General features: G+C 49.6%; 1 protein-coding gene across 1 annotated transcript; it reads right to left on the reverse strand.

The window, feature by feature from the left end:
• Window positions 1–2,617: 2,617 nt before the first annotated feature.
• IUM83_10367 (uncharacterized protein) lies at window positions 2,618–15,459 on the reverse strand (the record flags this gene model as incomplete). Its single annotated transcript, XM_067934864.1, has 3 exons — window positions 2,618–2,621; window positions 2,696–2,809; window positions 15,320–15,459. 3 exons carry the CDS (start codon window positions 15,457–15,459, stop codon window positions 2,618–2,620), a joined length of 258 nt encoding a protein of 85 aa, XP_067781488.1.
• Window positions 15,460–23,627: the final 8,168 nt, after the last annotated feature.

The raw sequence follows: 23,627 nt of genomic DNA on the forward strand, positions 1-23,627 counted from the left end.
AGCCCTTGGCAACGAACATTCACAAGGGGCGACAATCCGTCAGGTTGTCTTAGAAGGTGTTCGACCAATTTACGAGACGAAACGGGTCGTAAACATTGATAATTGTTACACGTCAGTACAGATACTACAAGCCATGAAGCTGAAAGGGTTGTTTGGGTGTGGCACTGTTCACGGATCAGGCAAACACCTCCGAAGGATGTAGTGCTGCAGAAATAAAACTCTACGCGAGGTGAGTACCGACAAGGAGTATCTGTTGGCATCAAATGTTAGCAGCCTCGTGGTGCGACGATAGTATAATGTCAAATACTGATGCCTCCGAAGAACCGCGGGTTCTCTACGTGTTGTCAACGAACAACAAGAATTCGAGGCGGCATAGCGTGTTAAAAATAACGCACACATGCAAGGGATGGATCGACTGGATCAACTCCGAGCACGATTTTCTATTGCGGATGGTCATTTGTTTCAAAGGTTGCACAAAAAGTTGGCAATGGCGCTATTAGATATCACTCGATACAATGCCTATCTTACGCGCAAAATGGTATACACTACGACGAATAATCGAGATCCACATCGTACATTCATGATGAAACTGGCGACCGAACTTATCTCCGGAAAATGGGTTGCCGCGCCAAGTGAAGCGAGAATTCTGTAATCAAAGGGCAGTGTCTCGCATGATCTACCGCAGCGATCGTCCCCAACCAGCCCTGCGTACGTCGTCAATTCGCCATTTGGGAGTCCCAAGAAAATGTGCACTGCTGTCACCTCGAAACAATTCTTCAACGACAAGAACCGAAAACAGGTGGCAGTGTATCGTTTGTCGGTAAGAAAACCAATATCCAACTGAAGTCACTGACTACTGTGTGATCCGTGGTGTATGCTTGTGCGAAGGTTATATTGACTCAACCCCAACAGCCTACATGTATCCCCAATTTGCATGGACTTTATGGGTCATGTTTCACCAGTTCTACCAGAAGCTTAATTTGTTTTCAGGGAAGGGGAGGCTGCGGAAGACATCGCTGTACAAGCTCAAAACGCCTTACCGCCTCCAATAAGCGGAGCTATGGTTGCTCCAGAGTCCAAGTCTGTTGTTCGCCATGTGAAGATGTAGCTAGAACTTTATGTACACTTCGTAATACACCTTTATGCATGTCATTCATCCTGATCGATTTGTATTTGCAAGATCGAAAGATCATCCCAAATATAGCAGGGATTCCCGTCACTGATATCCGCGCATACGCTCGTGTTGTTGGTAGTACTAATGACTGTAGTTGCTGCAATCAAAAGCTTACTTCAGTGAGGCTCACGCGATAAGCCCCGAGCACGGTTTAAGCCCCGAGCACGGTATTGTTTGCATGTACTCGACAGTTACATATCTTCAACCATACACTAGTCTCGTAAGTCACCACATTCCAGTCGTTAAGAAATCTGTTCTGCCTGGGAGATCCAGTGACACCTAAGTAACAACTACAGCCAACCGAAATGACCATTCCGGGAACAGCAGACCGAGGTTCATCACAGATTCTCGACCCAGATCTCCTCTGCAAGCCCGCAAAGCGAGCCGCACACAACCCATGTAACTAACTTTGCTTCACTACGCAAAAAGACTCAAGGAGATTGTATGCGTGTATCGTAATTACTGTATGATGTGAACACGTGTAATCGTCTTGACTATATTATTGATAAAGATCACCTCGTTTCAGTATGGAATTGCCGTGATCCAGTCAGCACCTCCAGTCGCCTTCACCATGCCCCCAACGTCCTCGGACGATGCCGATCAGTTGCTACTCAAATTCGCGATTTAATACGCACAGAAACACTGTTGTGTCGAGTGGTCTATCGCTGAGCGAAGCTACACATGTTTCGCATCAACAATACTACCAAGGAGCTCAAACCGCGGCTACGAACAGTCAAACGAGCCTATGGCAATGACTTATCCAAATCCCCCCCTGTTTTGGCAGGATCACGCGCCCTACCGACAGAACGCGCAACACTAGCCCCAGACCTCCGAACCCTCTCTCCCTACACTACCCAGCTCCTGCGTAACTTCTCCGTTCTGTCTTCGGTTCCGTTACTAAAACTGACGTTCGACAGAGGCTCGGGTGCTACATTGAAACACTGGAGAGCTTCTTCCGCACGATGTGAATGATGTTACAGGCATCATTAGCCCAGTCCGACCTGACGATGTTTTCTCGACATTGGCTGTGGTATTGGCGCGCAGTTTGCACTTCAAACACCAACACAGATATGCGTGGGGGTTGAGATCCGTCCCGAATTGCGTCTCCTTGGCCGTCAGCTGATCAGCAGATATGGCTAGCGCAGCCATTGCTCAAGACAGTTCTGCTGCTACAAGGCAATGGGGAGGAATGTGGATTATCCGTACAAGCGCCGCTCTGTCAAGCTTCGATTGACTATGTAGACAGCTTTCAGTTCGTAGGTGACGTGAAAATAGTCGTCCTAAACGAGTTATGTGCGCTCCCGCGTGCACGCGTTGTGATTTCAACAGAGCCGTTCTGTCCGAGGCATTGGCCGTCCTGTCGAAACAACTTCTGCGCTAAGTGGAAACTGCATCAAGTGACACGGGAACCAGCTAGTTGGAGGAACAAACTTATTCAGGTTTTCATCTATAAGGCCAAATCCAAGATAGCTTCAGATCATAACACTGTTTCTCCGATTCTCATTTACATCACCAACCTACCTCGTGCTTGACTGTTTCTTCTCAGAGACGCCTATGCACCGCTCAGCTCGAGCAGACTGCACGCTGCCACGCCGGCGGCCGCCGCGTGCAGCTTTTCGATCCCCTCTATAAAATCTGATACCATCACAAACAGCAATAGCACCGAGACCTCGCCCGCGGCTGCAGCCACGCACACAGCTACCTTGCCTCTCACAGCGACACCCGCACGCCGCTCAGCTCGAGCGGATTGCGCGCTGCCACGCCAGCAGCCGCCGTTTTGTGTACTGGTGACTATGGTGAATTGGAAATGTCTGAGTTTGGCTTTCACAAGTATAATATTTTGGATTGTCATTAGCGCTTCGCAACATTACAATTACTAGGATATGAATGGTAGAGAATGTGATAAGGGGCGGAATACCCCGTTTACCTACCGTTTTCTGTGATAATGTGGAAATGACATGAACCGGGGCATTTTGCCCCCACTGATCTCGAAAGGACTATGCGATCCAATCTACAAGACGAAAATGGCTTTTGAGGAGAGGAAGCAGAGATGAAACGAACGCAGAAGGTCTAGGGTCAACTACCAGTTGTAGCATTAGTTTCAATTTCACCTTCTGCCGCTGAACCCACCACCCCTGGACACCCCGGCAGTGGTGGTGCTGCGATGCAACTTGTTCGTCATTGTGCCTCGACTGGCACGCCCCCAAGAGTTGTGAGCAACTACGACTGAAAGGAGCCTTTTCTGCGATAGTACTTGTCTGTTAGTACTGTACCGTGCGTGGGATATGCCTTGATCCATCGGTTGCACTTTGGCGCGCCAGAATTCAAATGGTGTGTGGCCTCCACGCTACACTTTTTTATCATCCCCAGATTCCTGGTTTTGCAAATGGACCGCGAACCGGACTTATTAAGTATCACAGGCTATTAATTGTACCCCTGTCCCTTATTCATGCAGAAATCTGTATTCAATTACCAAGTGTCAGACGGATCACTTTAATATTTCTCTTTGTCGGACCATTGCCCCGCGCATCACATTCGCTGTCTGCCATCATGTGGAAGCGGAGAGTCTCAACATCAACGAGAAGGTCTTCGACGTGCCCTCTGACGCTACCCGCAGCCCTGTCGATAAGCGCATCGAGGTCTGTGTCACGCATGTCGGCTGCTACCTGGTTGATTTCTTCGCTTAGTCCACGCATTTCGCCCAAACCTCCTGTTCCCTGTACAGACACGACACATCACCCAGCAACCACGAACGAAACCCAAGATGGTCAAGCTACGAACGGAAAGGGATCGACCATCAAGCCGCTGTCGTTAAACACGTTATTTAGAATTCGAAGCGCGAGGACGCTCGTATGGACATGCTTGAGGCAAAGATAATCGGCCATCCGGCACCACCTACACGCAAGCGAACACTGGAGGGCGAAGCCACAGTTGAGGTGAGTGGATAGCCGACAAAAGAAAACAAGAGGATCGGCAATGCACCCGCATTGGACTGGGTTTATCTGGTAGGTTCCGGAACCGCGCTGGCAAGTTGGTGCACCGAAGCAGCAGCATTCGAAGGCCAAGCTGCTAAATCGCCTTCATGAAGCTATTCCTCGCTGCCGGCTCACCTCTGGATCCAGCGGCAACAGGCTACCGCGATCGAGTGCTGGAGCTCGGAACGCGCGCCGTGGATGCCGTCCTGGCCTACCTGAAAACCGAATACGACCTCAATTCCCGCGGCACTAGCGCTGAGTGTAATCACCTCCAGCGGCTACATAGCGCTAGTGCCATCATCCATCTTCACCAGCGTCTGTTACAGACAGCAGCGATCAACGACCCGGCCTCGGGCTACACGCAAGACGTGCCTGATGCGGTTAATAAGTAGGCGCGGCAACCACTTACAAATACATGACATTCATCTTTGCTACACACGAACCCACAAACCTCAGACGCACCGTTCTGCACGAGCCTGTACAGTGCCTCGCGTCGAACAGCAATAACCATCGTTGGAAACTCACAGAATGGATCAGGACGTCCCCATAACGCACACCATGTAGGTCCAGTGTTCGTCAAGGCCTCCAACTCAATGTGAAACGATGACGATGGCCCGATCTGAACAGGCATCCCCAGGGCTGAGACCCTGCGCTTTCAAGTTGAGCTACATGTGAGAGGGGGTCAGAGGCACGCTCTGGTTGTGTTTGGCTCGGGAGCGGAGGAGGTTCGCGCGGCAATGTTGAAAAAAGTGAGACTGAGGACTGAGACTTCGCAATCGGCACAGATTATACTGAGAGTGAAAAGTGGGAAGTTCTTACTGGTAGTTACGTAGCCAATAGAAGATCGCAGCAATCACTGGATGACGGCATCTTAGAAATATCCGGACAAATTATAGGGACGATCGCAAAAATCTGGCCTGATTGCTCAATTTTCAGGCTCGTGAGCACATGGCTCTCGAGCCAAAATGCATGCTATTTACAAAAGTACGTTTCTCGCACCTTACAGGCAGTTTCAAGCCATTTTCAGCTGGCTATAAACTTGACGAAATAGCTCTTTGTGTGCGCATCAAAGTTTATTTTCCCCTAAACGCGAAGCTCGGAAGTTAGTGATAGTCAAAAAGTTGGTACGGTACCATAACTTTGTGTACGGGACACAAGTCCGATAAGGTCCGCAGGTCCGATATTTTCTGCATAACGGAGCATACACCATTTCCCAAGCAACTTGCAAAGTTTGCCAACAAAAGTGAAATCGAGGTTTTTCTAAAAACCTAAAACAATGTATACGTAACAAAACATTAGCAGCTGGACATTTGCCCATCATGCGTTCCAACCAAACTGAAATCTAAACTTAAGTGCCCAATTTCGTGTCCTCACAACGCTCCGCCTAGGTGCACGCCTTTACCGCTTGGCGCTCGAGCCACCAAACGAGGCGCCGCGTGATTGCTGCCACTGCCTGCGCCACTGTCTCCTTCATTATAGCCAGCCGGCGCGCTGTGTATGTGTCATACTCACCCCGAACAAGTAGCTCTTGCTCCTTCGTAGCCATGAAGCGCCGCATCTTCGACTTGAGCACATTCCAACACCCCTCGATGGGGTTCAGCATGGGGCTATACACGCCCAGCCTTTGCAGTACCAGCCTGTCCCCGTTCATGACGCCGTCCTCCGCCAGAAATTGGCGAACCAGATCTTCAACCTGACTATGTGTTGTTGCTCGGGGCCAGCTCCTGATACTCCAACGTTCGCTGAGCCGCGACGAACAAGTTCGCGATGAACCGCGCGGTTTTCGTCTTCGTGAGAGCGTCCTGAGCAGCACAAGCCCAGTAAAGGCTGAGACGCCACCTTGAACGCACAAGTTCTCACCTTACGTTGGGGGCAACTGCACGACGGCACGCTTGCCTACGCGAGATCGCCCCTCCGAACGGGACAAGTACAGATTGAAGTTGGTCTCGTCTTGGTAGACGATCATGTCCTCGCGGGAGACATGACCGTCCACCTTTTCCACGAACTCCTTCCGCTTCTGCTTGTTCATTGTATTGTTCATTGTAGCCTTCTCGATGCGTAGCTTCTTCGTTGTGTACGGCTTGCCTTGCTCACAGAAACCCCTGTGTCGCTCAGCAGCCTGTAGCACATGTCAGTTAACGTAACGCGGTAATCCTCATCTAAATACTCTTCCAGCTTAGCAATGAGCTCAACGATCATTTTAACGCACGACGAGCCCTCACTCCCTATTTGCTTTGGATCCGTGCCGCTGTCAACCACGTCGCGGCGAGCAGTAGCATCGGGTAGGGCGTTTTGGATAGCAGCGAGTTTCCAGTCCCCCCCTCCGCGAAAAACTTGGAGAACTCGCTGCTCGGCGAACTCACGTGCGTGGTCGTCGAGCTTCTCGTGGAGGGAGGGAGGGGGGGATTCTGTTGCCGCTCTGCAAAATGGAAAATGAAGGCTGTGGCGCAGTTCCGAACAGCGGGGCTGTTCACCAACCACTGGTCTGTGGTTGTTTGAGCGCTAAAAGAAGGCGCCTTTCGCTTTGCTCGGGCACAGCAACTATACCATGGACAGCTTCGTAGCACGGCATTCGCTTGCCGAAGGTAACCTGTCTCCCCCCCCCGAGACGAAGACGGACAACATACCATCGTCGCCCCCGCTCAGACAGAAGCCGTTCAGGTCGACGACGTCACCGCCGGTCCTGGTGGAGGCGTCACCGTCGCCGCTTCCGCCCCCACGACCATGACCACCACTTCGCGAGTGCCACAGCTAGCGTCAAACTCGCTACGGAGCCGAGACCATCCGCCAGAGTCATCGACGGTAAACTCAAGTGGTCTCATGTGAACGAGTGTAGGTCCTGCCGCTCTGCGCGTGACCGGTTTGTTCGAGCAAAGTGGTCATTTCGCGTGACTCATTCTTCGCGAGTTATTCAGCCCACTTGGCACCTTTTTACCTGTGACCCCCCCCCCCCCACTACGGCTGATGCGACTGCTGTAGTCCATGTGAGTGTGGATCTGCCGTAACTCAATGATGCAGTTGTACTGGGACATGTACCGCTGTCCGTACGATAACAAGTGTGGAAACGGATTGGAGTCGTCGAATGTGCGCTTGGTGAGGGACGCATGAACGCGGGAGCTGTTGGCGGTCGCCACAGACGACATCGAGAGCTGTGAGGTGCTGGGCCAGTACCTCGGCGAGATCGGGCAGGTGAGCATCTCGCACGTGGACGGCCTATGCAATGAAGGCTTCCACTTAGTCATGAGGTAACGCTCGGAGACGCCCAGCCGCTCCATCAATGTCATCGTCAATGCCCAGTATCTTGGCGGTCTCATGTTGTTTGTTAATCATTCGTGAGCACCGGTGATTATGTTCCGTAAAGTGGCAAAACAACTGCCGTTGATAAGCGTGCTGTGGGGAGCGTGTGCAAAGCGAATTAATGAATCTTTGTCTGCCAAACCTCTTTGATATTGAAGTTGACTGTGTTGCCAGAAAAGGGAATGTCTGACTTCGACGTCTAGTGAAGACACGGTGGTTTGGCGCCAAAACGGAGAACAGTCTGGACGTGATCTTGAAGTGATCTTCGCGCGCACTGGGTTCACGCACGAACCGGCGTTTGATTTGGCGTTATTAGCGCTTCGTTGATAGCTGTGGTGGTTGCAAGATGCCGACGGCTGCTGTCGTGCTTCTCGTGTGAGGCGATGAGGCACTTGACCGGAGTAGAGTAATTTGTGAACTTAGAATTGATTTGGGAAGTTAGTGCTAGCGACTTCCTACGCGACAGGTAGAACGTAGAGCGACCAGGAGGCGCAATGGAGGCCCTGCGTGTAGCAGGCTGTTGATAAGACAACTTGTATTTGCAATGCACGTGCTTGAGTTATCCGAGCTCCTTCCGTGTGCGCGCAATCATCGTGCAGGATACGACATTCTCGCCCCGCTAAGCTTGGTTATGAAAGTACGGTTTGGCACGACGAATTGGACGGTTTCATCGTAGTTTCCGCGGCCAATGGTTAGAGTCTCCACCGCAACCTGGTCTAATTGTTTGCCTCAGGTGATGACGTCAAAACACATGTTCGAGGCGGTTCAGCGCTGGAGCTTGAAGTTGACTGAGCTGCGATACACCATTGAGCACGCCAGTGGCGAAGACAGTACGTGTGCAGATATGGTTTCGCGGTGAGCAGGACAGCAGCTGCACCAGAAATGACGACAATCAACGCTGGCGCGTCGAAGAAGAGTGCGAGGAATCTCAGCTTCGTCAACTTGTTAACGGCTCAACGTGGCCGAACGTCAGCGATATTCAGAGCACACAGCAGCATACACAGAGTCTATCTAGCATAATATGCGGAAGGTGGCTGGCGGGATCAAATCAACCGCTTGTGAATGCCTGAGGATGCTGCAGTACTTTTGATGCACCTGATGGTGGAGATCAAAGTGATGATCAAGCGCTTCAACATCGCGAGGCTGGAGAAGAACCTTTGCGAATTTCGCACTCGCTGCATGCTCTGTTATCACGTCATGGGCGGTACTTGCATTCCGAGATCATGGGAGGATACCTGTCGGTCCAAGGAGCACAATGGAGCTCTGCATCTGGACTATCTGTTCATTAGAGAATACAGAGAGGGTAAGGGCTATCTGCTGGTTCTGAAAGATGACTTCTCGCATTGCTATGAGCTGGGCTAGTGCGCAAGCCCGCACTCTGCGACTTCTGCCAGTGCCACTCTGGATTGGAGTTGTCGCTAGGTCATGTCCAGAGTGTTGATTAACGATACACCGACGCGCTTCGAGAACCAAATGATGGGAAAGCTGTACCACAAGACTCAAATGACGCAGGTGTCACTTTGGCTTACTGCCCATGAATAAATCGCAGCATCGAACGACGAAATCGTGATGTTCTTCAAGTATTTCGAGTCATGATAATGGAGGTCAAGGTCGAGTTAGCAGATTGAGCGGCACCCCTACCTCTCGTGCAGGGCAACTTGAATCATAGCACGGTTGCATCACTACTTAATTGCTCCCCAGCAGAGGGTTACAGCGGCTGCACCATCGGAGAAAGTGCTCGTTGGCCACGAGGCTGCTAAATAAAGGTTGTGGAAGCGTATGAGCTCCCGCCAGAAGCCAGCTCAGTGGTTAATGAGCTATAATCGTCGATGTAAAACATGCATCATGACGTCTCGATCGCCAAAGAAGGACAGACCAATCGCAACAAGAGTGATCAGCGTGATGCAAAGCAAGTGAACGTTCGCAGCGGAGACTACGTGTTGTGGTCTCGTATTGATTCGAAGGTACACGTCAATACACGCTTGCCGTCAAATGGGTTCGGGCGTACCGTGTGATTTGTGCTAATGCCTAGTCATTTGAGATCGAGCACTTGCCGAGTGAGGCCACTCGCAACGTTCATGCTTCAAGGTTAAAGATATACTCCGACTTTCGTCTCGATGTCAACGAAGAGATACTGGAGCATATCGCTAACCAAGACAGCTACCTCACCGCAGAGGCGTTCACAGAGCATCGCGAACATCCTGCTCACATACGAAGTGCTGGTAGCCTCGGAAGGACTGGATGAGATCGAGAACTCTTGTGAGCACGTGAGGGCAATGCATGAGGATGTTTCATTGAAGTTGCTGGACTATGTACGGGCTGTCAATGATCCAAAGTTGAGTCAGTTTCTATCGCAACTGTAGTCAGCTCGCAGTGGACGCGACAACAAGACTACGGAGAAGAAACCAACAGAGAGTGTACAGATGCTCGTAAGCCCGTTAAGTGGTCTACACGTCGCACCGAAGCTAGACGCTCGGCAGAAAAGCCGCAGAACCATCGTCGCAGCCATGCCAAGTGAAAGTTGGTGATGCCCGGATTCCCAGGAAGGAAGCGACTACGGCGCATAAATTTCTGCTTGGAGGGCAGTGTAGTGACGCCAAGGCTATCTCTCGTATCAGCAGACAGATCACACGCGACGGATGGGACAGCAACTACAAAACGGACTCTGGGAAGAAGCCTGGGATCCAACAGATTATACACAACTACATTATACTGCATACTCTAGGTAACATACTACTTAGCGAAACTAACAGAAACCACTGCGGCCTTCGCTGCTGCGCTTGAACTCAAATAGAGAATCCTATTTCCTTCAGCTCAAGGGTTCTCAATCAAGCACCAGCGCCGCGAGATACTAGAGTCTTTTGCGTATCGATCAACCATCAAATGTCATCCAAATACAGAAGAAAAAGTCATGATCTGTAGTGGGCCTACTTTGGCTCACTATTTAAGCTTACACGTTGCGCTACGTGTATGAGGAGGCGGTAGTTTAGTTTTAATTAGAATAAAATATACTTGAACACTCAAGTTCAATTTAAACCAAATGAAGACGCCAAAGTAATGAGGTTAAGGTAAATGAGAACTGTACTGTTTCTAAATTGATATTCCTCCTAAATCGGCTAAAACTATTTTATCATCTATGTAAGGGGTTGGCAGCGGCTGGTTATTAGAGCACCGCTAATACGCACGTTTCTGCTTGGTAGAAAGATGATGCTTTCTACCAATAGGATCTTTGGGTATGTGTGAAGCACTCATTGTGGTGGCTGTAGTCATTGGTGGGACTTACACCAAGGTGAGGAGTATCGAGAACGTTTCACAGATATTTTACCTGTTAAAAATCACAAGTGGTTTGTAGCCACTGGTGCGTGTAACCCCGTTACATGCTCCACCCGTAGAAACTCTGAGATTTCGCTACACACCAATTTAGTTTGTGTTAGTAGTCTCCATCTTCATACAACTAACCGGGGCACATTTCCTGCGGCAGCTTCGCTCCCATAGCATCTGCAAACGTGAAACACCATTGGAGTAGATATCGCAAACTACACGGATATGCGTTTTGTTACGCTCGCGATGGTAAAGTGAGGAGTAACGTTAAGCTTTAAATATCGCTAGCAAGCTGCTGCACTACTCTGTTGAAGCTACGTTCGCTAAACTTTTGACAAAACTTCTTCTCAAGTATGATTGGTCAAATCGACGAGTCCCGCGTACAGCAATTGTGCCAATTTACAATTTATGTATGCCGAACTTGACGAATCATTATGGTTATGAATCCGTCACATGACCTCCTTTCAAAAGACGGCCTACGTCTTTGGGCAATTCGGAGCGATACGACCCAGTTCCTTGCACCGGTGGCAGATGGCATTCACATTCCAGGAGGAAGAGTCAGACACATACAAGTGATGGTGCATAACATACATTGCCAGTGTGGTCGCTGCTTAACATGACGTCACAAATACACAATATGTACATAACAATGACTGGATGCAGTGTGCACCATTTCTCAAATAGCACCAGGCAGCACAGCAGCGACAGAAAACAAGCCAACACGAGGTGTCAGGAGGTTTACAACTGCAGCGTACGTCGGCCGCGAATCGGTAGAGCTGAAAGCGAGGTGTCAAGATGGCAATGCAGAATGGCGGCTATGAAGACTCGATGCGAAATGGTACAGCGCTACACGGCATTGGTTTGGTTTCGTAAGTTGAAAACGCTTATTGCCTTCTGACTATGCGAATGCTGTTTCTTTAATAATGCTGGTTTATCTTAATTATTAAGTGGTTGCCGCTCATCCTTTTTGTCTTGGTTCTTTCGTTGCTTTCCATCTGCAATATTTGCAGTTCTCGGTAACTTTTAGTCTTTGGGCGTGGGATGTTAAGCTCTGTTGATTCGGTCGAGTTGTCCAACTACCGATAGCCTGAAGGCGCAGCGTGCAAAAACCGTTGCCACGTTGACTTCAAATATTCAGATAATTTCCTTTACTGTAAGCTGTATGCATGAGTAGGAAGTACGCCATTAACGCATTTGTATTCGTTCTTGGTTAAATGGCGGCCGCTACCTGCACGGGACTACAAAAGACGCGCACACCATTCGGCCCTCATCAGACTCTGCAATTGGGCAATTTCATCGCGCGAGCGTTTTTGTGCAGACCTTCAACAGGGTTCCCATTCCACTTGTACCTGAAGCTCACTGTGTCGCCCTCGCTGCAGCAGGAGAGCTCGACACGGTAGTCTCAGCTGCTCGATAGTTTGGGCGAGGATCGACGCGGTTGTCAACGGCCTGGGTATCTCTCACCGGCGTTGGGCGTTGCAGAGTCGCAGTGCCGGTCCCATCTGGGGCAGACAGTACCGCAGCTCGCTCCGCACCAGCACCCGGCTGACAAGAGGCATCGGTAGACTGTCATAGGTTGGCTGGACCGAGCTCACGACGCCACTGAGGTCAGCGCAACAAGACGAGGTGTTTCGGTAGGACGTTGCACGTGTTGTTGGCCTGCAAAGAAGCGCTCCACAACAGATCGGGTGATGCGGTGGCCGTTAATTGCGCCGAGAGCAGATATTGTCAATGTTGTCAGCTCCAGGTGACGCTCGACAAGCAGACGGGACCGCAGGGTTCTGCATGCTTCATCATTGATGAAGCGTGCATAGCGCCGTACATGGGCCATACACAAGGCCCAGTACGCCTTGCGCATGTTTCGCATTATCAGACCCATGGTAGCAGGCTGTGAAAGAACGAATGCAATGCGACATGAACTGTGCACCTGGTGATCCTGCCGGCCGAAATATGCCAGGTTCAATGTGAGCCAATGAAATGTGCTTGGGGTTCACTATAATGAAATGCACTATAACAGGCTATATGTAAATAAAGTGACAATCCCGGCAGAACTATGCCAACACTACTCTACATATTTAAAGCGGTACCGGAATCAACGAAACAAACGCAACCTCGTAAATCCATCGCTCAAGTCAAAGCGTAAAAAGTCGTAAAAAGTGCAAACTCGAGCTCACAAGTGAGCTAGCGCCTTCTATCGCATTTTTCCCGCGCATTTTGCATTTGCTTACATTCTTGCATTACCTCCAACGCGTCGCAAACCCCACTGCAGCAATCAAGTACGCCGCCAGATACGACAAAAGCTCATCTGTATTAATTTATTAACAACATTGTTCTAACAACACAAGGTGTAGGCTGTTCGTGAAGTCCAGGTCGCTGGCGAAGCTACGGAGTCTCTTGTCGCCAAATACACCGTCCATCGCGCAAAAATGTGGCTTTGGTATAAGACAGCAGACAGAATCGAGGGTGCCCAAGGGGGGTATCGCAAGAATAAGGTGACAAGCAAGGTCAAGCGGTGCATCAAATTGGATTTTTCGCAGTTAGAGAGTCGGTACGTATTGTTTTTTCGCGCATACTATGATAGGGGGGTTACATGACTCGATTACACATTTATGTTTTATAGCCTGTTAATATGGTTCACTCATGTGAGACAGAACAAGGCGATGAGTAAGTGCACTTCGCAAACCTGGTACCTTGTCATTATTCATAGAGCGTTATTGAGTGTTCAATATGTGTAACAATCCAGTGGTTGTTGCTTATGGATGTTTACTTTGAACCCATTATCTTGTTGGAAGGACGTTGGAAGCAGCGGTTGTCAGCAGGAGGTATTTCCGACTTCGCAATCGCGTATCGAGGCACGAAAAAACGCTCTGATCTATAGGCAATCCACCGAAAGTACATGCACATACCAATGTGACTAACGTTGTGCTTCTTTTGATATTTAGGAGGTGGTGAACCGGATTTTGAAAACAACCAGTGATCTATTTTTATTCAATTTGTTTTTACCTCGTTTTCTATTGTTTAAAATTTTCTTATCATTCAGTAATGTCGGAGAACTCTTTTCGTGCTTTGGTTTTCCTGTGCGCTTCGGCAACGAGCGAGAAACTACTCCCATTCATTGGTTTGCGGGGACAAGAGATGTCCCAGTCCATCAGAAGTTGATGGTTAATCGAATTATCGAGAGGGGGGGCGGCATTCTTACCCTCCAAATGAAGGCGTATTGATACGAACAGAGAATGCTCGAATGGATAGACGAGGTATGGATTTACACCTTTATTTTTTTTTGCTCAGTATTTATTTTATATGAGTGGAAACAAATGTCACGGTCTCTCGACCGCTGCTATTGGACTCACTCAAAACCCGCTATTGTTCGAGAAATCAAAAGCCCCATCAAATTGCATAGGTCTCTCGGAGTCTGAGTCTAGGTCTGATCGCCTCACGTGTGTGGTTCTTTTGAAGCCTGGATTTTTCTGCTCGCGGGGACTTGCTTGGCATACTGTCCTCCTACTCGTTCGTCTATTTTTCTTCAAAATACTCAGTGCTAGCCTCAGCAATACTCTCCCAAAGCTGCGGGCGAACAAAGAAAACGAAGCACCGGCGGGGATGGTAGCCGCTTTCAATGCACAATTTGTAGGGCCGTACGAGCCGCTGTACAATTGCGGATAATCCTCAAATAGAGAATCAATCGGGTGCTGCTCGAAGGGCTCGTCCAGACAGATATATGGTCTGTTTAATACCGGATTAGACTACCCAAGATATATGGTCCGTTTAATACCGGATTAGACTACCCATTGATACCATCTCCTTCAGGATGTCGCCACTTATCGTACCCCTAGCGACGTTTTGAATTCCATCCACAACATCAATCAACCATTTGTCAAATATTGGCTTATTGACATCGCCCACACTCACGTTGTCGTCACATGCATCGTCCTCTCCGAAATTGCTGTCGATACAATCACAAGTGCCGTCGTCATTTTCGGCGTCTGACACAATTGCACAGAATTCATCTTGGCTGTCTGACGCGAGTAAAGTGTTGATGTCGGCTGTTGCGTTGAACATACAGGTTACATACAGTCTATAACTTGAATATATATTATTCACAAACCTGAGGTGATGTGATAATACGTGCAGAACGTCTTGGTTGCGGATTAGTTCATCAGCTTCAGCTTCATTGAATTTCCCATCTGAGTTGCGGCACGAATCAGGTGAAGCTGCCATGTTGTCTCTGAATGAGTATACAGACTCATTGGACGGAGATGCATCACTTTCGGGAGGGTGGGTCTCACATATGTGAGAAGATTCCCGTCTTAGTGACGGCGTGGGGAGCTTGCACGTTCGCCTTTTCGTGGGGTCGAAGCAGTCGACGCTATAGTAGTAACAGATACATACACGATTAGAAACAAAAGTAACTTGAGCAATACAAGATAGTTTTGCGACGAACTAGCAACGGCATCTGAATGTAGTGGCACTGTAACTGGCGTTTTCGCAGCTTTTGTAGCGTTTTCACAGTTCAGGGGCGTGTTTATCTTACTCAAACATAACCACCACTTACCCCAGGTCGATTTTGTCCAGATAGCGCATGAGCTCCTCTGCTCCGACGAAGTAGTCAACCCCTCTCACGTCCTTCTTAGTCTTTCCGGGCGCAGGTACGCGTGATCGTTCGAGAGACCCGTGGGTCGCTTGGATTTCCATCCTTCCTTCGTTAGCTCGAACCAACGCGCAGTAAATCCAGCAATTGTTCTCAGGAACCGGAGAGTTCTGAAATGGAGGTGTGAACGAGTGGCGTCGGTGAGTGCGTGACCCACATCATGTCCTGTCTCTATGTTGCGAAACTTCAACCGTACTTTCCAAAGCTCGAGGGGATAAGTGCGTCTTTCCGGCACCACGACCCCTCTTTGACTAACGTTATGTATTGACCATACTGAATATGACATAGATTCATTAAAGTGTCTAATACAATATAAGCATTTTTAATCGTATCTAATACAGGCTCTCGCGCTTAGGGGGTTGAAAAAGGAGATGACCTAGTTTCCCGATTATTAAACCTATTTTTTTTTTCAATAAGGCGTGCACAAGTTCATAGAGGACATATCATGAAAGCAAGTGATCCAAGCACCGTACCACTTGTAGAATTGAATACCCGGTAAGTATGATAAATTACATGAATGTTACTGTGTCGAGCACCTTTCATTTAAGTGTGAAGGAGGTATTGCTCGAATCGCAATTCTTCGTGCTTGCACGACTTCGTTTCAAGGTGGGTCTGCCTAATTTATACCGGAGTCGGGTGGTACTTTGCATAAGAAACCGGGTGGCTAGACGGTGGTCGTAGACGCGTCTCCGTTCATCACAAGGGTAGGTTGCGATATCTACTCAAACGCGTTGTTGAGTGGAGTTGCGGCTCCTCACAGTGGGGCGGCCGGCAGAAGAGCGGTTTGTTGGTTACAGAGTGGAAATTTAAATGAGAGGAAAAACGTCCAATTTGTTAGCAAGTTCTAGGAGCGTTCAGCATTAAACTCTTATCGATGAACTTAGCGCAGAGAGGGTCTGCCAACCAACTGATAGTGCAATGAGGATATGAAGTAAATGAATGGGAGAACGAAATCCGAGGTTGAGCTCACTTCTCACTTCCTCTTTTGCCCCAGACTTAACACGTCTTGAGAATAAGCACAAAACTAGAAGAATAAAGAATAATGCAATTACTGTGGGCTTTAACCAGTAGTTTTGAGAGTTCATTCAAACAAGTGCGTTTGGAGAAGATGCGTCCTGCTTAGCTGTATGAAGATGGAATATATTAAATTCTAATACAAACTAAATTTGTGTGTAACGAAATTTCTGAGTTCTTTCAAGCAGGGCACAAATTGCTATGAAATAAAGTATGATTTCTGTTGATTGTGGCCAAGTTGCAAATATTTCGCATTGTAGACCACTTAAGGACGCCAAATCAGCAAATCTAGCTATTTGAGGTTACCTTTTCAGCAGATCGGTTGCCGATTTGAACTGGGTCTGGATCAGATTATACTTGGTCCCACTTGTGGTTTTTGTATACTCTAATCGATAAAATTTTATCATGATCTAGATCCCAGATCCGAGAAAAAGTGACTAGCAGGCTACGTAGAGACTACTTCTGGGCTTACTAGGACCAGGTTTGATAACACTATATTTCTCATTTGTGTACGAAGTACCATAAGGATGTTACACGCAGACTAAAAATTTGAAGCATGCTGGTCGAGCTCAGGAAGCGCAGCGTATTAAAGCAGATGGACACGGGTTCAATTCCCGTCTCGTCCTATCTTCACGTAAGGTTCGTTGCTCGTCCGTCCGCCAATATCCGTTCCGTGCATCCATGTGGTAATGTCTCCTGCGCTAACCAACGCAGTTGCGATCAATGACAGGGCAAAGGTAAGGTACATGGGTTAGAGGGACGCGCGAGAGAGCTTTTGCATTAATTGCATAAAAATTATAATATTTTGTAGCAGTAATCATGTGACGAGGGGATAACTTCAACTTAAGCGCTGAGGCGCCACCACTGAATACCATCCTTGAAGTCCGAAATGGTAGCAAATACCCAATTTTAAACGAATATGTGCCGTTGTGTTTTCAGCTTGTTTTTTTTACTATTTGAGTTAGCCTACTGCCTCACTACTTTGAAGTGGGCATACAAATATACAGAACAAGAATAAAAAACACACAAATATGCAAAATGACCGACTACGTCGGTAGTGTGGCGTTCCGAGATCACAAATCAATCTCAGGATGTACAAAATAGGCACCAAGAGTGGGCGGTTGAGCACGTCCTCGGGCAATATCCTCTAGTAACGTAATGTAGTACTGTGCGTGGGCCTAAATTACACCCAAGAATGTCGCCAAATTAGGTCGCCGGTTGGGAAACTCGTCGTTCAGCTCTCGGTTGTAGCGCTCGAGAGAGTTGTTCGTCCGGGTGACCAATCTTCGGATGATGCCGCGGACGTTCCAGAGGCTCGGTGGATACATCCCCAGCCACGTGCGTCGAAATTAACCCCACAAAGCGGTCCATTTCTCTTCACTGTACTCAATTCCTCTTGTCGAAAGAGACCGCTTAATCAGGGACTTGATGTGGTTAATGCCTTGTGGATCAATCTGATCTTGCGGGAGGACCGTCAACACGTCAAGCATTCCACAGCACATAGCAGTCGCAATCTCTTCAGTCGGGATCCGGAGGTTCTGCGTTCTGCATGCGTTAGCGCACAGCTTACTTGAAGTGGAAGAATCAACCGACTATTGTGCTTTCAGGGAGTTGATGAGTGTGCGCTCGAAGTCACAAGTGATTGTCCCAGGAGCCATATTCATGCCGGTGGACACCTGAAAGCAATGAACACAGCATCGCGAGCCCCAGTCGTACACCATCGCCACCACACACTGGTAGAAAGGTGAGGGTACACAGTGGAAAGTCCCACCCAGGAACAGTGATGCATCTGCGTAAGTGAGCAGCCGAATCAGAGCAGGATGGCCCCACCCAAGGACGTGCTCAACCCCCTCATCATCTGGGTACGTGAAGTTGAACTGGAAAAATTAACCCATCGCTAGCCAAGGAGAGCGGCGGCACTTCAACTTGTCCATAAATTGACTCTCCAAAATGTCGGTTTCGAGTGCGGTACACCCTGCTCATCTCTTGCTCCCGTGACAAGCCCCGCCTCAGGTAAACTGTTCCCTGGTCAAATTCCAAATTTGTAACGCGGGTATTGGAACTTGGGAAAGCTCCAGCGCATCCGTCTCGTCGGCCATTTGCTGACTCACATATTGAGGCGCCGTTGTTCATGTAGTCGACGAAGTCTCGCTGTCCGTTGAGTCATCAGAGATCACGATGGCTTCATCGGGCTCTCTCCGCGGTAAGTCACACTTGTGCGGAAACTGTTTTTCGTTTACGGTTCCATCCGTCATGACGTCGAACTTGATCGGGCATCCTCGCCGGTAGTAGCTGCACCAGTACGTCGTCTTGACGTCGGAAGCGTAGCACCTGATGAACTGAAAGCCTTTCCACTGAATGGTGGTCCGGAATGGGTTCACTTCTTCGAGGTCGCTCATTGTCGAGACCGCAGGAAAATTGAAAATGATCCACTTTAAGACTAGTCCTATTCCAACTTTGTAGTTCATGTTCGCTTACATGCGATCATGAGAAATCGAACTGCTGTCGATTGCCTGCTATTAGATACACAGAATTTCTGGGCTGCACGACAAGATTGAGGCACAATTGGTTGTTACAAATTAAAGTATCTCATAATCAGCTGGACCAAAAAATGGTTGTTACAAACTATAACAGCTGCACCAAATTTTAGTTGTTACAAACTACTACTCCATTCCAGATTAATAGCTCCATTGGATTTTTTATACTGTTCCTGAATATGGGCTCCCTATCTTTACTTGATCTAACTATTGCGTGGCGAGAGAGATGAGTCCAGTGCTGACATGATTGTAGCTTTTTTCAGTGAGCATGGAAGTCTGGAAGGAAGTCGTCCCTCCCGATTCAAGCGCTGCTTCCCCATGTGAGGCGGCTTGAAGTCGTTATCTCCGTCGTTTTATATGCACAAGTCCATGCAGCCCTGCATCGTTAGAAATGCAGCGTTGATAACGCGGGAAGGAAGCTCTCAATAAGCCTCGGTGGCTGTCGCGACGAGCTCGTCGAGATTGCGTGCTGTCTTTTCTCTTTGTCGCGCTTGGTGGCCGTAAAATGCCCAAATCGCAACAGTTCAGGTCGGGACTGTTAGGCGGTTGGCAGCGCTGCTTTATCTGCCTACCACAGAGCCTGACAGCTGCAATAAAGTCAGGGTCGGACAGTGAAATACGAGCGGGAGAATCGTCCTGTCGTAAGACAACAGGGTCGTGCGTTGGCCACCTAGCAAACTGACGGTAGAACGTTCGATACCAGCTTTTCACGGTAAGTTGCGTTCGTCACAGATACTTCTTTTGTCTCAAGTGTGCCTACGCGCGCTGGGCCGGATAGCCGCCACTTGCTCAAAAAAGGCCCAGATGCCTAGCTTTCCATCGAAAAACGCTCCGTTCGGTGTGTAGCTAGGTCTGCAAACCGCAGCCAGCATCATGACGCGCGTCACAAACCGCTTGCTTTTTACGCGACGTGTCGGCGCAGGCTCGTCCGGTAGCAATAGAAATCGGCGCTGCAGCTCTGTAATGTAAAAATCTTCTCGTCCATGTGGACTGTCGTGTAGGAATTCACGATTTTACGAGTCCTCGTCCCTCAGCCTCGACAAATGGGACGAGCCCTACCAACAACACACGCTTCCTTCGAAAGGTCGGCGAAGATTGCTGGGATTAAACCTGAAGACCAGGTCCGATCCCTTACACCGGGCTGAAAATATGCCTTGTGTTGAAGTATCGGTCAGGTAGGTAGAGCCCACACACAGGCACCGCCAGCCACGAGCAACGGCTGGGGTGCGTAAATATAAACGCTTTCGCGCTAAACCCACTGTGGTCCCTCAGAAAGGAAGGGTACCGGGCCCGGTCAAGGCCTTTGACAGGAGCGCCGAGGTGAAATCTCGGCCAAAGAGTCAAATACACTGGGGGGGCCACGCCACGCGCCCAGGACAACGTACAAACGTACAGGGAGGACTCTCTACCTCCCAACACTCGGCCACTATCCACTCTTGGGCTTACCTGGGCGAACTCTCGACCAATGTACCTTAAGCTCGGGAGACATACCCCGCGTCGGCCGAGCGTGTCCAGACCCTACAGCTAAGCTAGCTAGACTTACCGTAGACGGACTTGACCCTGATGGCTTGGGGGGAATATTCTGCTCTGATTTAATAGTTAGAGGCGGTGAGGCCTCGACTATAACTAATCCCTAATGTCTATACAAATATCTAATATGGACCGAGCCTTCGGTCTAATCCTACAACCGGACGAGCCTTCGTCTTAAGTCCGGATTCCTAATAGGAGGCAAAAGGTGTATCCACTATGACTATCCGGAGAGCTCGGCGAGAATTTATTAGGACCCGCCGAGTCTCACAGTCACTAACTAGCTTCCTGTCACTCTGGCGCGGTAAATGTGAGTAGCCAATAGGAGACCTTGGTCATCTTCTCTCAAACTCTCGACGCCGTTAGACCTCGGTCTGGCGGCTCCACTCCGCAGTCAAAACCCAATCTCACAGGACGGTGTAGTACATGTCGAGAAAACGTATGCACGACTTATCAACATGTGCCTTGCAGAACGCCAACCTCGATCGCTTGTTATCATCAGTCAGCAATGGCCGGACGACACTGTTATGGGAGCGCAGGTTGCCTCGCTGAAGCTCCCGGAACAGAGTTGTCGGGGGGAGACCGGATGTATCTGCTGTAGAGCGGATGGTTGACCGTCGGGCAATGGGGACTTGACGGAGAAGTGCGAGCATTTGACTGTTGTCTTGGGGGCGCCGCCCACAACGGTGTCTACGCGTCGAGGTGCGATAGACACCAGATCGCTTCGATTAAGATTCTGCACGTTTCCGGACACGGCACACAGTCTTGGTGTGGGGGCCCAGCAGCGCTGCGACTTCAGCCTTGGCTCCTCTGCGCGGGGAGCCGTTCTTCCAACGTGCAAGAAGACACTGCGCCACTTCGTCGCGTTCGCGATCCGTCAGATTCCGGGTGCGATGACGTGCAGGTCGGCTTGCATTGTGTCCAACCAGCTGGAGTGCTGTCAGAGCGTTCAAGAGTGCGGCGGGCGCGGTCGTTGCGGCAGTCATCGACAGCGATAGTGTGAGATTGGCCATGGTTGAGGGCTTGGGACGCGCGTTTAAGCAGGAGAGGCGAAATCTGTAATGAGCAGGCCTGTGTGCACGCGACAAGCAAGCGGCTCCAGTAATTTAAGCGCTATGGCGTCAAATTTTGACGCCTTGGAAATTTGAGCACACGAGATGAAAGGTTGTCAGTAGACGCGTCTTTTGGTTATCTTTATACCTTCATTTGTTACAAATTGAGCTTATAATCACACCTTGTTCTGGTAGGGAGCTATTAATCTGGTATGGTAGAATATCATCAACTCTCCGACCTAACTTAAATTTTGTATTGCCTTTAATAGCCAATCACAGCATTTTTTATTTATTTAGGCTAATGATCATACGTCTCTTTTGGATTTCGGCCAATAGATTTCGATAGGGGTAGGTGAGTCCGGTATGCTAGCAGATCCGACGTATCGGGTCGGAGGCACACGCAAAATATGTATATGGCATACAAATTCTAATATAATTGCATATCACACGCATATTTGTCATGTCTCCGACCGTCTCCGACCTGTACCGTCGTTCAGGTACACATGCACTCTGTAAAAAAATGTATGAGCGTACATGGAATAAATTTACTAATATCCCGCATTTTAAATATTAAAATGTGAATGCGTTAGGGCCTAGCAGGTCAGGCGTGCATTAATGACGAAGAACTTCACTTTTATTTACGCTTTTTATTTTAATATAGTGCTACTTGCAACGTGGCGGCAGGGTCGCTGGAGGCTGCCGGAGGGCGCGGCGTGACGCTTGCAGGTGCTCACCAAACGGGCAGCCTGCCAGCCGCCCTGCCGGGTAAGCCATCAAGGTCGCGGTTAAGCCATCAAGGTCGTCGGCGCAAACTGCTGCCCCCGCTGCCACTGCCGTCGCCTCCTCCTGCCGCCTCCCCGCCGTCCACTCCGCCGTTCACTCCGCCGTCCACTCCGCCGTTCACTCCGCCGTTCACTCCGCCGCCGCTCGTCCTGCCGCCTCCCGCCGTCCACTCCGCCGTTCACTCCGCCGCCACCGCCTCCTGCCGACACCCCGCCGCCGCCTCCTGCTGTCAACCCCGGCCTCGCCTGAATGAAAGTGATCGGTGTGGCACACCACTAAAAGCATAAACTAATATATCAACTTGTGAAGGTATGTGATATGGGGTACCAGTGTTTTGGTACAGGTCGGAGGTCGGATAATTTATGGTATGGAGTGGTACGAAATAGTCCGGCTATAAGCCAAATTGAGTTGACCTAAATTCCTTTTGAGTGTGAATATTTCCAGACCAATTATGATGTATTTTCTTGATCTGTTCATCTGGTCAGAATATATCGGTTATATAACCGAATATGCTATAATATGTGTTAGGTCATTTCCAACCAATAGAACCCCACACCGATTCCGACCTCGATTTCGGCGTTGTAACGATGGCTAGCTTCCATGTGCTGACCACGGCGGTCGCCGTGTGCCGCGAGTGCCTGCCTGGGTACGACGTGAATTCGCTATCGCACGTTGTGCGTCTCCTCGACGAGTATTTGAACACTTTCTCCCCAAATTGGACTGTTCCTCGTGCTTGCAACGCTGGACTTTCACGGCGAGCGCTCGATTACCTCGCGACTCGCGATCCAGATTGGGGCGGCGGCCACGACGTTGCTTACGTCGCCGTGAAGAAGGGGTATCTGCACGTGTTGCAATGGCTGAACGAGCGTTACCCTCATCGCACCTCGTGGGGGAGTCGCCACGGTCGCTGCCTGTTGAACACGGCCGCAGAACACAGGCGTCTCTCGGTTTTGCAATGGTTGCGCGCCAAACGCAGCGAGAAATGCACTGCCTTCGCCATGAGCATTGCTGCCTCCAATGGAGATCTCGCAATGATGCAGTGGTCGCACAAGAACCGCCGCGAAGGATGCACGAAGCAAGCTACGGACGATGCAGCGGAGAATGGGCATTTGGCGGTGGTGAAGTGGCTCGACGGTAACCGCAGAGAAGGATGCACAGAGGACGCCATGGACGATGCCGCTGGGAATGGGCATCTAGAAGTGGTACGCTTTCTTCATGAGAACCGCCGAGAAGGGTGCACGAGCGCGGCGATGAATCTGGCAGCAGCCCACGGTCACTTAGAAGTGGTAAAGTGGCTGC

The sequence above is a fragment of the Phytophthora cinnamomi genome (assembly GCF_018691715.1).
Source record: "Phytophthora cinnamomi strain GKB4 chromosome Unknown Contig117, whole genome shotgun sequence".
In the NCBI taxonomy this organism is placed as follows: Eukaryota; Oomycota; class Peronosporomycetes; order Peronosporales; family Peronosporaceae; genus Phytophthora; species Phytophthora cinnamomi.